This window comes from Leuresthes tenuis, unplaced genomic scaffold, assembly GCF_036924035.1.
Source record: "Leuresthes tenuis unplaced genomic scaffold, fLeuTen1.0.hap1 SCAF_3, whole genome shotgun sequence".
Lineage (NCBI taxonomy): Eukaryota > Metazoa > Chordata > Actinopteri > Atheriniformes > Atherinopsidae > Leuresthes > Leuresthes tenuis.
In genome coordinates, this window is record NW_027325357.1 from 19,144,417 (window position 1) to 19,159,510 (window position 15,094).

The 15,094-nt window shown below is 42.5% G+C and overlaps 1 protein-coding gene across 3 annotated transcripts in view; it reads right to left on the reverse strand.

Annotated features, from left to right (window-relative positions):
- The window catches only part of LOC140303547 (low-density lipoprotein receptor-related protein 1-like), an 89,752-nt gene that overhangs the window by 56,158 nt on the left and 18,500 nt on the right, over nt 1-15,094 (reverse strand). For all 3 annotated transcript variants that reach the window (XM_072382333.1, XM_072382332.1, XM_072382334.1), the window contains exons 3-6: nt 7,303-7,440; nt 2,108-2,227; nt 1,412-1,540; nt 1,056-1,319 (exon numbers count right to left, since the gene is read on the reverse strand). In XM_072382333.1, coding sequence (XP_072238434.1) covers nt 1,056-1,319; nt 1,412-1,540; nt 2,108-2,227; nt 7,303-7,440 — 651 coding nt within the window. The remainder of the gene's footprint in view (nt 1-1,055; nt 1,320-1,411; nt 1,541-2,107; nt 2,228-7,302; nt 7,441-15,094) is intronic.

Consider the following 15,094-nt stretch of genomic DNA (forward strand, 5'->3'; position numbering starts at 1 on the left):
GTGGAGAGAAGGACGATAGCACAGAGTTTATGAACACAATGACTGAGTAAAAAAAAACAATAACCATATGATTCTAGGTTTAGTCCTAAATAAGCCTTGTTTCTCCTTTTCTTCTGACTCACAGCAGACAAGCTGACCAAAAGCTCGCCATGGCATGACTAAGAATACAAAGCTGGGAGCAAAGGAGTGACAAAGGCTGGAAGCGGAATATGGGTGTGGATGTTTCTGACCTGCGGGGCTGTCTACAGTCAGGAACCTGTAAGTGCACACGTCTGCATTCAGTCAAGCCTCTCAGTTATCTTTCTTTAAGTTGAATTTTTACATGACAAAAGACTCAGTGTTTTCTGAAAAGAAAGATGTGGTTAGGACAAGCACAGCTGCTTCCAATGTGTTGCAATAAGCTCCATTCAACAGGAGGTGATGCTCAGTTCAGCTCAGTTCAGCTAAGTTAAGGAGGGTTTTTTTTCTTTTTCTTTTTTGTTTACCTGCTTTAATATGATCATAGAAGTTAAACTTATTTAACCACTTAGCCTACACTTGTCTTCCTTCATTTTCCTTGAGTCGTTGTCCTGACACGGTCGATCCACACAATAAATAAGTGTTTCTATTTCAGTCAGAATCTGTAGAATTTTGGAAGCCCTTTTTCGGCACAGAGGACTGAAGAAATCTTCCTCCTCTTTTTGTGTGAGAAGCAAGAGAAAATATGTTTTTATGTATTCTGGAAGGCAGAGCTGAGCTGTGTTTTTTTTATATTTTTGTGAATGTGAAAGGAATACAGAAGCAACCCCTAGGAGCAAATCTGAAGAATTCATCATAAAAGAGGGCTCGACTGATCGGGATGTAGCCAAAGAGTTTCAAAGACACGAAGCAGATAACATTGCACACACTGCAGCTTTTTTTTGTGTGTTTATTCACCCATATGTATTTGATAGGAATTGCGGCCGATGAAAAAGTGCCACTGTACATGATGGTAGAAATCTGATGCTGCCAGAACCCTTTCACTGTGATCTGCAAAGGTGTCAGGTTCAAGTCGCAAACTGCTCCGGTGTACTTACGGTGCAGGCTGAAGGAGATGTTGATGACTCTTTCTTCTGTGAAGCTCTTCAGGTTAGGGATCAAGGCACATTTGAGGTGTGTGGATGAGGGGGAGTCTCCCACGTGAATCCAGCAGACGGTTTCCTTGGCATATATGAAGTCCATGGCTGTGGTTTGCTTGGTACTGGTAGACAACAGACTGTGGACTGTGGTGCCGCTCAGGGAGGTGGCTTGGATGTTCTGGGAATTGGCAATCAGCAGGACAGGCAGACGGTCTACTGGCACTAGAAAGACAACATGGACGGAAACGGTGAGCGCGAGAAGACCAACGGAACGGAACATTCATCCGGTGATGCTTCTGTCGGACGCTGCTCACCATTTTTGGCTTTGCAGGAGCGGTTGTCTGGCTGGGACAAGTAGCCCTCCACACAGGAACAGGTGTAGGAGCCCTCAGTGTTAGTGCAGGTCTGACTGCAGGTGCCATACACGCTGCACTCATCAAAGTCTAAAAGCACAGATGGTCACTCAGTCACAACACACATTTCAGCTTAGAAAAAGAAGGTCAAACATAAAGAATAAAATAAGACCGTAAAAAAAAACACACATGAAGACTATGGCGTACTTTTTCTGAAAAAATATCAAATCCCTGCTGCACCGCATACTTGCATCTAAAGCTAAATATACTGCATAATAAAGGCGTGATATCTTGCCGGTTTGTTGCTAGAATAACCACTTTACAAGTCTCTCATCTATTAGTAATTCTTAAAACAGGCTTTTGCAGGAAATGCTCCGCACATCTCATCCCCCCCTCAAGTACACGCTGTGCTCTTGTTGAGCGTTTCAAAAACCTGAGTAAACACCGAAGCAGCTTTGAGCACACATACACACAAAAAACACATTTGTAAACATCCAGAGGTACTCTTATTTGGACATTGCTGGCTGTTTATCACTTCGTGCAGCAATGAAAGCTTTTTGCTCCCATTGTTACATGATGATTGTGTACTTGCAGCACATATCGCACCTCGGGGAGCACAGAGGAACTGTGGGTGGCCGGTGGCTTCCAGAAACTCACCTTTGCACGTCTTCCCATCTGGGCCAATCTCATAACCAGCCTTACAGTAACAAGCAGGCCCTGCTGGGGTAACCGAACAGTTTTCCTGACAGCCTGTGAGCGAGCAGTTGGATATGTACACTGGAGGGAAACAAAAGAGGGTAGGGGGAGAGAAGGCAGTGATATTTGGGTGAATGCAAGCAACAAAGGCAGGTTTTTAATGTTTGCTTCTTGTTACTAACAATGTGACTGCCTGGAAAAACCTCATGACTGGTTCTAATGAGGGCAGGGTAGCACTAGTTCAAAATGTCGCTATTAACCCCCAGATCGCACTGCAGTCATAACAGAGAGCTTACAGCAGCCAGGTATCAATCACATGTGCTGCTAAAGCTGCTGATGAACACTTTCTATTTCAAGCTCAACAGCGAAAAACAGATCTACTGCCCTGCCTCCACCAACCAGTAAAACTGGAGTTTACACCAAATGTTTGACCAGACAACGCGATATAATATATGAAGTGAAGACTCAAGATCTGTCTCACAACTGTAGTATCTGATCAAATGTGTCACGCAGGTTGCAATTTTTTCCTCTTCTGTTCCTGAGCTCACGGCGTTGCATGATGTGCCAGAGAAGAATATCATAATGTCAAAGTAAAGTCGAAACTTTGAACTTTTTGGATACAAAATGTCATCACTTCCTTTTGAGTTGTGGCCAAAAAATGTGCTGTGTGAGGTCACGCTGACTTTGACATTCGATCTCTAAAATCTAATCAGTTCATCCTTGACTCCAAAGTGAACGTTAGTGCCAGATTCTGTCGAGGCTGTCACGAGATTTTGCCCTTATGAGAACGGAGCAAAAAGATAACAATGGCTGCGGCCGCGGCCAGCGCAGAAGCCTCATAATCAGATTCGACTCAGTGTTCCATCAGCTAGACGATGTAACTGAGATGTGACAAGAGATGTGATCTGAACTGTCTCTGGATAAAATGTGTCTGGATGTGTCCCTAAAAAAAGATTAAAAAAAAAAAAAAAACAGTTTCGCAGACTGATAAGTTCAGAAATGAAAACCTCCGTGATACTGTGCCATTTTGCATTTTTTGCCGTTGACTATTTTTTTCATAATAATGTCAAATAAATGGTTCCTCAGCTTTTGAATGCTTACCAACAAGCAAATGACGTATTTCTTTAAAGTGAAGGTAAATGGCAGGTATATGTCAAATAAAACATAATCAGAGTACTTTGTTTAAAATGTATTTACAAAGACTCCGCTTTCGCCTGCCATTTCCAGGTAAATGGACATTTGTGCGGAGATCTCTGTTTGAGTCAACTGGCCCAAAGCAAAATACCTTAAAATGAAACTGAACAGAACCCACAACACGCTGGGAGCATGCAGGAACACAGTCGGCTTCTGCAAGCCAGGTCTGTGTTTTTCACTCAATTTGCAAGAGCAAATTAATCAGGAGTTCTCATACTTGTCTGGTTCACTGCGTAAGTGATAAGAGAAGTGTCAAAAATTTAATTAAATCCAAAGAAAAAAAACAGTTAAAGTAAGGTGAGGTTTAAGACTAAGAGCTCCTGGACATATTCAGCTCTTCCCTTACTTTATAATTAAAATTGCAAATACGCTGCAACCTTTCAAGCCTTTAGGTGATATCAAAGTGTGTTTCTACTTCTAAACAAAATACATAATAAATCAAAAGCCTGTGATTAGAGGGCAAGAGACCAACAAAAAAAAAAAAATACACCAACAAATCGATACTCCATTACTAACCCCACACACATTGTCAAAGAAGGGTGGACGATAGCCGCACCTTCCAGTCAGCTGACCAACTCCATAATGGAGAGTTTCAACAGTGCACAGCACATCCTGTGGACTGCAAATCAAGAGATTGTGAGTCATAGTCAAACAGACACAGTAATGTCAAACCAGCTCGCGATCTATCAGTCACAAGTGATTCATCTTGCCTGGAAACACTGGCAGACTGTTCACACTGACAAAGCACCACTGGAAAGAGGAGCAGGATCAAAAAGTTTCCTCTTCAAGGCCCTGCACTTCCAGGATATAAATTCCACACTTCTGGTGGTGTTCTGTGCATCGTATACTTTTGCCAAACTAACTTCCCCCAAATCAATAATAAAAAAAAAAAAAAAAGTTAATATTGAACCTGAAAGTTCCAAAAGAGCAATAAGTGCTGAGCATGAGCAGAGCTAAACCACACTCATCAGCAGATTTTCTTTCTGATAGCGCTGTTATCGAAGACTCCTTTTACACTCCACAATTTCAGTTTAGCTACACTGTATAACCACTCCCCTGCCATTCTCTATACAATTTACTGAGTACACAAGTCTTCCCGCCGCACTCCAGAGGCCTGCTGGGACAACCACAGCACAAATTAAAGACATGCCCGGAATTTTCCAAAACAAGTCTCAGCATTGAACGATGGAAGTTTAGAAAGCCGACAATGTAAACAACCTACCGTGACACATAGCACAGAGCATTTATTTTGGAGCGACGAACATAAGGTGATCTATTTTAGCTCAGAATGCGAAATGTTTATATCGGCCAGATGTCCGATGCCTTGATAACTTAGCACCTGGAAAACAAAAGATGTCACTAGAAGATATGCATGTTTCAGTCCACATACACACACACGCACACACACACACACAATTAAAGAACTTGCAAGTCATAGCCCCAAAAAAAAAAAATTGGTCAGCCTTGTGGGCTCCGCTTGTTTTTCCTCTAAGAGCTGACGCATCCTCAAATGTGCCGAGCTATGTTCCTATGAGGTGGGACACAAATGGAAACACACCCAATGCTGTACAGGGGTCAATCCAGCCCGAAAGAGCATGAAAGTTTCATGCACACGTCCGTGTTTCTTCAGTAAATATTTCATTGAAGCTGTTTTTTTTAACCAAAGATGCAGTGGGGGGAATGAGAAATTCGCTTTAGAAAGGGGAGATGACCACCCTAGTTGAGTAAAAGCATTTCAGACTGACATGCGCGGAGGGAAAAAGTGGTTATAACAGAGACGTTGGGTGTTTGATTCTAAATCTTGGAAATTAAATATTAGAAAGTTGACATGAATAATCAAGGTTGCCGGCTAGGGGTGAGAAAAGTGAAGCGTAATACAAAAGTATCAAAATAAAAACCTACCATTTCTATCAGTCAAGATTATTCGAAAGTGATGCACACTCCAGGGTCATGACACAAATAAGTACACTCTATCAAATCTAAAAGCTTTACGTATCAGGACATATTTTAAAACCTTATCAGGTCTTCAAATTAGGCAAGTGTAACCTCAGCTGAACAGCAACGCTTGCCATATTACACTGTTTCACCATTTAACCATCAAAAACCAAGCCAAACCGCAGAGGCAGAGTGTGAAAACTAAGTACACCCTTACTGCTTCTACAGAGATTGTGAAGTAAACATCACACATCGGTTGGTTTAAACTGTCGACTGTGTTTCTGCATTTGTACACACTTTAAATCCTAACTTCAGAGTAGTTTCTGTACTCAGATTGTAGGCTGAAAGTCCATTTCCCCATTCTTCACAGCCAAATGCTACAACACACCGCTGGACGTATTTCGAAGTACATCCTGTAATCAAAAAATAAAATAAAATCGGCCACAAAAGTGGGATGGATTTTGCGGGGCATCAAATGTTGACACAACACCAGCCTGTCAAAAAAAAAAAACTCAGCAGCAAAAGTCCCATCCTCTCTCTCCATTTTTGTCCTCCGACTCTTCTCCACCAGAATTGGCCATTCTTGTCAAACAAAACGAAAACTTACTGAGCAACAACGGCAGCGGGCAAACACAATGGGAGAGCAATCCTTACAATATGACTCTCCAGTCCCACCATGCAACACGTACACCTTTCACATATCTGTTGATCCTGCTTAGTGGCATGTTCTGCCATCCCTGCTCTTCTTTACCTACATACATGTTTTTTGCCTTGTTCTGCCTCGCATGGGTCCCATGTGAAAAAGCCTATCGGGTCGACCGTGAACCTTGTGAGGCCATCTGTCCAACGGCTGAACTTAAGCTGAAACTGGGTCATGCAACAGGACGATTCCAAGCTCAACTGTGCATCTACGGCAGAATGGCTGAAAAAAAGGAAAGAATCACGGTGCAGCAATGAGCCAGTCAAAGTCCACACCTCAATCTGACTCGGACATTAAGAGATCCGTGCATGAACAAAGGCCTGCAAACCTCAATGAACTCCAGCAACATCGTGAAGAAAAGTGGCCCAGAATTCCACCATAACAATCTAAGAGATGATAACGCAGTACAGAAAGTTAGTGCTTCTGGTTACCGCTACTGAATTGTGGAGTGTACTTCCCTTTGGCTGATCTTATGTTAGATGAATAATGACAAAGTGTAATATGCATGTGCTGTTGTTAATCTAAGGCTGTATTTACCTCATTTAAAAACCTGGTTCAGATCAGATTTTGAATGTCCTGATATGCAGAGCCTTAGGACTGAAAGAAGGTGTACTTTCTTTCACAGATGACAGTATTTTAGTGATCCAGGGGTCTCTCACATATAGATGTCCTTTGTACTGGTTTGGCCCAGCCTCTCAACACGATTCCTCACAGAGGCAGCCATCGTGCTGACTTCGTTTTACATCTTTACCCTTTCCCTCCACAAGTAAAACGATTTTGAGAAAAAAGTCTTTTTCACAACTGCATTCTCTTTCTTCCCACGTCAGCATATCTTTTCTAAAAGGATACTGCATTTGTTCGACTCATCGGAAACTTATAACTGCTTCCGCAATTCAAACTAGATGACTAAACGGCTCCGTGTGGTTTTGAATGCACCGGAACTTAAATGGATTATGATCCACATACGGCGTCGTTGGTTGGGAAATAAAATGGAGCAAACACAGCTGCCTAAAAACCCTGCAGTATACATATTTTATATATGTATATATATATATATATATATATATATAGATAGATATATGTATATATATACACTATATATCTATAATAATACTGATACGGTTGATCAGCATGTTACTACGACTTCACTGATGCTTTATAATGTCCATCATTCAGGGGCGAGAACTGTACAATAAGCAGGCAACAAAACTAAACTAAAATAAGAAGAACAAGCACTAAAAACAGTGTTGTTACCCTGCAAAGTCTTTTACAATTAAAGTGCAGATTTGAAGAATTATTGATATGGTGAAGATGTACATGGGGATACCTCTGCAGTGTGGGCCCTCATCCCAGCCGTCGGTGCAGTCTGAGACCCCGTTGCACAGTTTGCTCATGTGGATGCACAGCTCCGTTCCTCCACACTGGTACTCATTGGGTGGGCAGCGTGACACGGTGCTGTGTGGACCTGAGGAAAGACAAATACAGCTGTTGACTGACAAGGTAATTAAGGACAAGGTGAGGTATTTGGTTGCATTCACTGTGGCATTTCCGCTGAAGATCTTGCCTTGCTTTTAGGTGTGATAATTAATTAGTAAAACATCAACTTGTCAGGTGTGTGAAAGCACAAAATCACAAGAAAACTGGTCTTCTTTTTCCTAAAGAACCAGGTCACATGAAAAGAATTTGCTTGCATTTTAGTTCCGTTTTAGTTTCCCCCCCAACTTGTTATCAACTTAAACATCAACATGCTAATTTACATGTTCTGTTTCAACCAAATCAAAGACTACCGAACCAGGATAATCAAACAAATCATAATGTATAAGGCAATGTATAATTCTTATTCACATTTTATGCAAACGAGTAATATCCATTGTGGCTGGTACATTTGAATAATCTAAGTTACAGAGAGGTTATTAAGACAACCCAGAACAAGGAACAAGAAAAGAACCAAACCTTAAACTAAGCCTAAGCGTGACATCATCCCAGAGAGGATAACACAATTACTCAGCTTTAAGTTACCTGCAAGATGCACCTCTGCATGTACCTCGTTGCAATCATTTATTTCTGGAGCCATGAAGACTGATGCAGGCTAAAAACACCATGTGTCCCTGGTTCCCGCAAGAATAATAATGTTTATATGTGTAGAGTCTTCTTTTGTGCCTTTCATCCAGTTTGTCATGCCCACAAATTGTTCAGTGACGCAGACGAACTTTAAAATCTACCTTCATTCAACACCCTTCACCCTTTAGGTCAACCAGCAGATGATGGACTTTCAGACAAACCTGGGTATTTTGGGTTTTTTTTTGTGCCATCTCCTCCACGCAGCACATATTTACACACTATCCGCCCTTTGTTAGTTGTGGATAGCACCACTGTTTAAACCACTGGGTTTCAACCAGACACAAGACAGACAAACCTGCAGTGGCATATAGTAAACACTCTGGCTATGGTTGAATGAAAAGAAGGAGGAGGGATGAGAAGAGACTGTTTTGCTTTATGTTGGAGACCATCATATGTCAGTAATGAGGTCATGTGTATGGAGATATGAACCGGGAATGCTGTACTTTGTAGTAATTAATGTCAGCGTAGTCTGAGCTGGGATCACTTCACATTTTTCAGAACTAATCTAGGAGAGAAGCCCGATATAATTTTCGAAATTTTGCATCATCACGGACAGGCACGGATTTCTGTTTTTTAGATTTCATTTACGAAACACAGTAGCTGATGAGTGGCGTGCGGCCTCTGCGAGTGCAATGAAATGAGTGAGCAGGAGCCGGGGGAGAAACACCAAAAGGGAATATTTCATCGCAAAAACCATTTAAAAATGACTTGAATGTTTTCATTCACACAAGCGACATCAGATCCTTCCATTAGATAATCTGTCAGGCCGAGAGAAAGGAACCAAGGGACTCCATACAGCCCTGCCTGGACCACCTGTGCCTCCTCTCAGCGATAAGACGAATTGAGCAGTTGAACCAATTCCCTCTCCATGCGCTAATCTCCCTGCTCTCAGTTTCTCATTTCCCAGAGTTTGTGTATCTCTGCCACCTCCTGCCTACCTTGAATGGTGAGAGAGAGTAACAGTTTTGCCCGGGCGTTGAAAGGCGAGATTACCTCACATCTAAGGATGATAGAAATACAGAGGGACCCTCAGTCAGAGGCACAGGGGCTTTTTCCTAAGAGTTTGGTGTGTTGAAATGATCGGTTCAAGTTTAAGTGACATTTTCGATGTGTTTATCTTGATGTAAACAAAATGACTCTCATTAGAGGGTTTGCTTTTTACCCAGTTGACCCGTTCAGGTGAGTTCGTAAATGTTCTGGGACCAATTTGATCCTGCAATACCCATCAAAGAAAGAGGATGTGTTGCAAAGTCAGTTTTTGTTCCGACAGCCTTAATCTGAGCTGCATGCTGTCAGTAAAAGCAAGAAAAAAAAAAAAACATTTTACAAAAGAAACTCTTCTTCTGTCAGATTCTGTTCTTATGCTACAGTACAACTGCCGTCATGTTTTACCGACCTGGCACCTTTGCATATCCTTCAATAAAAAGGCATGCTTATTAGCTCTGCTCCCTGCTTTTTCTCCTGCTCGCCACTCTGTTTGCCAGTTGCTGTGCCTTCCACCCTTCTCAGCCTCATCGTCTCTCCTGCTCGCCAACTGAACAGGCAGAACCACGAGGCAGACATCCAAAGAGTCATTGTGGCAGCTAAAGAGGGCCGATGGTGAAAACAAGCAGGAACTATAAACACACCATTATCCTTGCTTAGACTAGCCAAATGACTACCTTCTCTGCATCTGCAGCGCGCAAACATTCATCCCAGAAGGCACAACACCAACAATAAGCACACCAGCATACTGGCACGTCGCCCTGGTATAGAAGCATCTGCTAAGAGAGGACTCAGGGAGGAGTTCTGGGAAAGAAAACATGTTCCCCTTGGGTGAGCATGAGTTCGGCCAAAACGGTTTTCATTTGGAACACACTAAATCTATGCAACTTTAACCGGGCATAGAGGCGAGTATACAGCTAAAATGCTGTGCAAAGCACAGTGGGATTTTCTCCTCAGTGACCCTATTACTCAACTCTTTTTCTTGGATGAAGTTTCCTGCCTTGTGACTCTGACTAGACTTTCATCCTCAACCCAATGACTCAGCACACCCTTCGTTCAACCGGTCCACGCACACGCCCACGGCTTTGTTCGGCAACTGCTGTCACCACACTCTAAGGCAACAATTCACCGCATTAAACTCAGCAGATATTCTGCAGCATTCGCCATCAAATCAACAGAGTCACCGTTCCGTTAATCACAGCTCAGAGCCAAATCCAGAGGTGCCTTTATGTCTCCCACGCACGTTGATTTTAATTGTATGTTTGCATTTGATGTGTTGTACAACAGTGGGAATTTTCTTTGACATAACGGGAACTACTTTTTTCCCCCAAGAGTTTGACGAGGAAAGCAATCCCTGTCTCCTGTCTGTGAGCCAACTCTGGAGCTAAAGCCAGGAAGGATTTAGCTTGGCATAAATATTTGAACTGAAGCGTAGTTAATCTCAATCTCTTGAGAGTTAAACTGTTGACTCATCAGTACTCCTGAAGCTCCCACTTTGTCTGCATTTTGGAATTTTAGGTTTGATAAATGATTGTGTTTTTTTTTTCTTTTCTTTTTTTTTTTTTAAACAGCCAGTTCAATATTCATTGTTGACCAAGTAGCCTGCCAACCAGGAAAAGTCATGTTTTACTTATCAGGACATAATAAAGAATCATCTGACCTTTGCCAGGGCTTCAAACTAGATACATACAACTTCAGATGAAGAACAAGAGATGACATATTACACATATCTATTATTCATTTAACAAGAACCAAGCCGAAATGAAGAAGCAGCGTGACATTATCAGTCTCTCACATCATTGTGGAGGAATTTTGGCTCACTCTTCTGTTGACCATTGCTTCCGGTCGTTGAGGTTTGCGGGATCTGTTTATGTCCAGCTCGACATTAACTGCAGAGGCTTGATTCTTTTCTTTTTTCATGTGCGGGCGAGCTTTGGGCTATTACTCTGTTGTAAGACACGATATCAGACAAACTTTAGCTGTCAGACAGAGGGCAACACATCTGACCCGAAACGACTTTGGTACACGGAGGGGTGTATTGACTACAGGGTGTCCTGGTCCTGGGGCTGCAAACATGCCCACCACCATGTTTCACAAATGGTATGAGGTGCTTGAGATGAGGATATGCTGTGTTTAGTTTTTGATTTAAGTGGCTTTGTGCATTAGGGTCAAACATCTGCACTTTGTTGTTCTGTCTAAAGGAGATTGTCCCCAAAGTCTCGTTCAGGTCTCTGCAATTGTACATCATTAACTTTAACACTTAACATGCTAACTAAGGCCCGTAGAGTCTGAGATGTAGCTCTTGGGTTTGGGTTTGACGTTGGGGTGAGCGTGCTCCAACTCCTGGGAAGATAGCAGACTGTGTTTGGATATTTTCCACTTGTGAATGATCTTTCTCACTGTAGAATGATGGACTCCAAATAGTTTGGAAATGGCTTTATATACCCTCTCAGATTGATGGGCACCAACAGTTGCTTCTGTGACATCATTGCTGATGCCTTTCCTCTCTGGCATTGTATTCTCTCTCTCACACACACACACACACACACACACACACACACACACACCTGAATGGACCTGATAAGCAAACTGGTCACACCATTCACATAGCTGTCAAGAAGCAGATGATTTTTTTTTAATGTCCTGATAGATAAAATCTTAAACTATTTTTCAACTTTTCACTGTAACTTTTCAACTCTGGCCTTGACAGCAATGGAAAATCGTTAATTTGTTTATTTGTTGAATTATTTCCATCAGCTAAGAAGCAGATACAGACGCAATGCGATGCACAAAGTTTTCCACTTAGTTTGAACTTTTTTTTCTAATGAATTCCATGTCTTCTCGGCTTATCTTTCTCTTCCTCTGTGGAAACTGTTGGCTGTCCTTTTTCCTCTTCACTACTCTTTTTCCTTCTTTATATCCTCCCAAGATTTGTCCTCCCAACATCTGTGGATCCATTTACAGTCGGTGTATAAATGGGAGGTCAGTGTGTGGAAAATGAACACAATATGTAGGAAAAAAGAAAAACCTGGAAATGACAAAAAAAAAAAAGTAGAGAGGAGCCACAGAAGACCATGTGGAACTCCTCATCCACGGGAGGTGGACAGAGCCCCACAAGGCTTCATTCTTGTGTTAGCTGGCAAAAGGGACAGGAGAGGCAATGGAAAAAAGGCATTGCTAATTCAAATTAAACAGGGTATTTCATTCGACATTCCTCTCCTCCAACTTTTATTCTCTGAAAAGTTGCTATTCACTCGCTTTCTAAAAGCAGCTCATTAAAGTATTGCTTCGGCTGCTCTGTAGCTCATTTAAGGCATCCAGGGAGAAGGGAAATTATCTCCATGCCTCTATCGCTGACCCACATAAGGCATCCTTGTGATGGTGCCACTGTTTGAAAACTGGAGCTGGAGATTTGACTCTGGAAAACCAGAGATTGTTCCAAGGCTTCGTTTCTATGCTGAAAACATCACAGAGACGTCAGAAGACACTGGGACAGATTACCGCCCTTCTGTGTGTGTCTGACCGTGCAAAATTTCAGCCCAACTTCAAATCTAAAAAATGCACTGCAATAACAAGATTGAGATAGGCACATCATTTCACATCTTTTATTTCTACCAGCAGAAACATTATAAGTCATGATTAGAGCCAAACAAAGCCACTCTGCAAGCAGCTATCAAAACAAGATTGAGGGATTTCATAAACCTTGTACGAATAGTCTTTAAGCCGCAACACACAGAGGTAGATCACATGCCCTTTTCCAGTCCGGGGGAAATGAGGGCAGAAGGGGTGGAGGTGGTGTGATGGGGGAATAAAGAACTAAGGCCATTGTTTGGATCACACAAATCGGCTGTTACCCCCTACAAAGCAGGCTGAGCCACGGTGTTGTAAGCATCGCCGTGTACAAAGCCTGATCTGATCTGTGGAACAGCCACGTGGGGGAACAGCGAGGGCCACCAGCCTGCAAAGTGACGAAAATGCAACAGGCACTTTCTAATTATGAGCCGTTTTGGGATTAATATATTAAGATACAGACGTATGACAAATTAAAGAGGAAAACAGCTTCAGGTGTTTTAGTGAAGTGTTGTTCACACGTGCTGCCAGAAAAGCTCCAATGTGGCTTAGCATTTGCATTCATTAGCATTCATTAAGCTTGTAAAACTCTTAACTGGAGGCATTAAATGCCATTCTTTTAAAAGATTTTAAACCTCAGCTGTGTTTTTTGGTATGATTGCGGAAAGGATTGCCAAACGCTTCTGCCAAAAAAGCTAAGATTGGGGTTCAGTTGGGTTGATTTCTGGTGACTGTGAAGGCCACAGCGCATGATTCACATTCTATCCTTCTGTTGGTGGTCCTTTTATCTATGGGGACAAGGGCAAAGACTATCTGGATCCTCTCCCAATCTTCTTACCCTTAAGATTTTTGAAGTTTTCTCCTCATCTCCATTTCCTCTCAGGTAGTAGAAACGGGCCCAGCAGACTAAGATGGAGTCGAGCTCCGGATCGGGCTGCCCGAGAGCTTGTTCAGCCGTGGGGATTTTCCATTCACTAGTTCATGCCTTCCATCCTAATGCTGGTCAACACAATACTTATTCAACCAATAATAAACACACAAACTCATAAGATGCTGCCAGAGCAAAACATAAAGGGGTTTTTATGTGAGCCAGAATGAGGCCAACTGCGCAGAACAATGAGGCTGCCCACTGCCTATAATTTGATCTTAATATACTACAGAGGCTTCACTATATGAAACTATAGCATAGATAAATATACACTCCCATTCAGTGTGTGCATATTAAACAGATGCTACCCCCAAAAGCCACCCTCCCCATGTGGAAACACTCATGTCAAAGCTGCACTTTAAGCTGGAATTGTTATATAAAAGGTAACTTCATTGTGTTTTTGGAAACTGCTCAACTAAAATGACTGTCAGTGTTTCCGAGTTAACTGGATATAAGCAGAAAATCCCACTCTACTGAAATTAATCAGGACTAAAAACAAATCCTGCAACTGTTGAAAGATGATACCAACGTATAAATGAGTTAACATGTAGATGAAATAATAAACTTCACGAATAATGTTGCTTAGGCTCAGTAATGCATTCTAATGCAACTTTATACCCTCACAGACTGCCAGGCCATTTGCGTGATGCTCTTGGCCCACATGACACAATCTTGGACGAAGCATCCAAATCCTGACCCAGAAGTCCTGAGGCACCCCTTGACCTCCCCCTCTCGCCTTCCCTGCCATAAAAAAAACACCAAACAACTAGGAGACAGCACCAAAAACAAGACGCAACAACATCGCTGCCTCGCCGAGTCTAAGGGAGGACAGAGGGGCTTCACAGGCAGCAGAGAGCTGAGGAGAACAATGCCTGCTCCTCACCGCTGTTCATTTCTGACAGCTATTCTATAAACCCCCTGCAGGTGAAAAACAACATGTCGACCTGCCACTCAAACCTAACCTGTGGGCGCCTCACAAATGATACAGTTATCCCGAGAGCCAATACCATGACAACGTTTTACGCAATTCTACAGAGTAAATGTTGTTTATTCCAACAATCGCTGGCTTTAACCCTGGTGGCAGACTGTGTGCCCTCACTGCACTTTGGAATTGGTGGTTGGATCTTTGGCTCTGTGCTCAATCCTTCCCTTTCAAGATAACAACAACACATTTTCATTCCTTCGTGGGGGGCTCCCAGGGGGACCTGGCAGGTTGACAAGCAAAGCAGGAAGGCTAAATCCAGCCTCTCTCGCAAATACAACAAACTGAGTCTTCTCAAAATACACAACAGCACCCGTGCTCATTGGGGCCGGAGCGGCCACTGAGCAAACAGCTTTATCTAAAGAGTACCTGGCAAGATTCACACAGCAAAACAGCACCAGATATCCCTGCGATGGTGGTTAAGAAAGAGGAAACGTAAAGGGTAAACGCATACAAAAGAAACCAGCTGGGAGTTTTGGGAAAAATTGTATTATACTTACCCACCCACCCCTCCAAAACACACACAAACACACC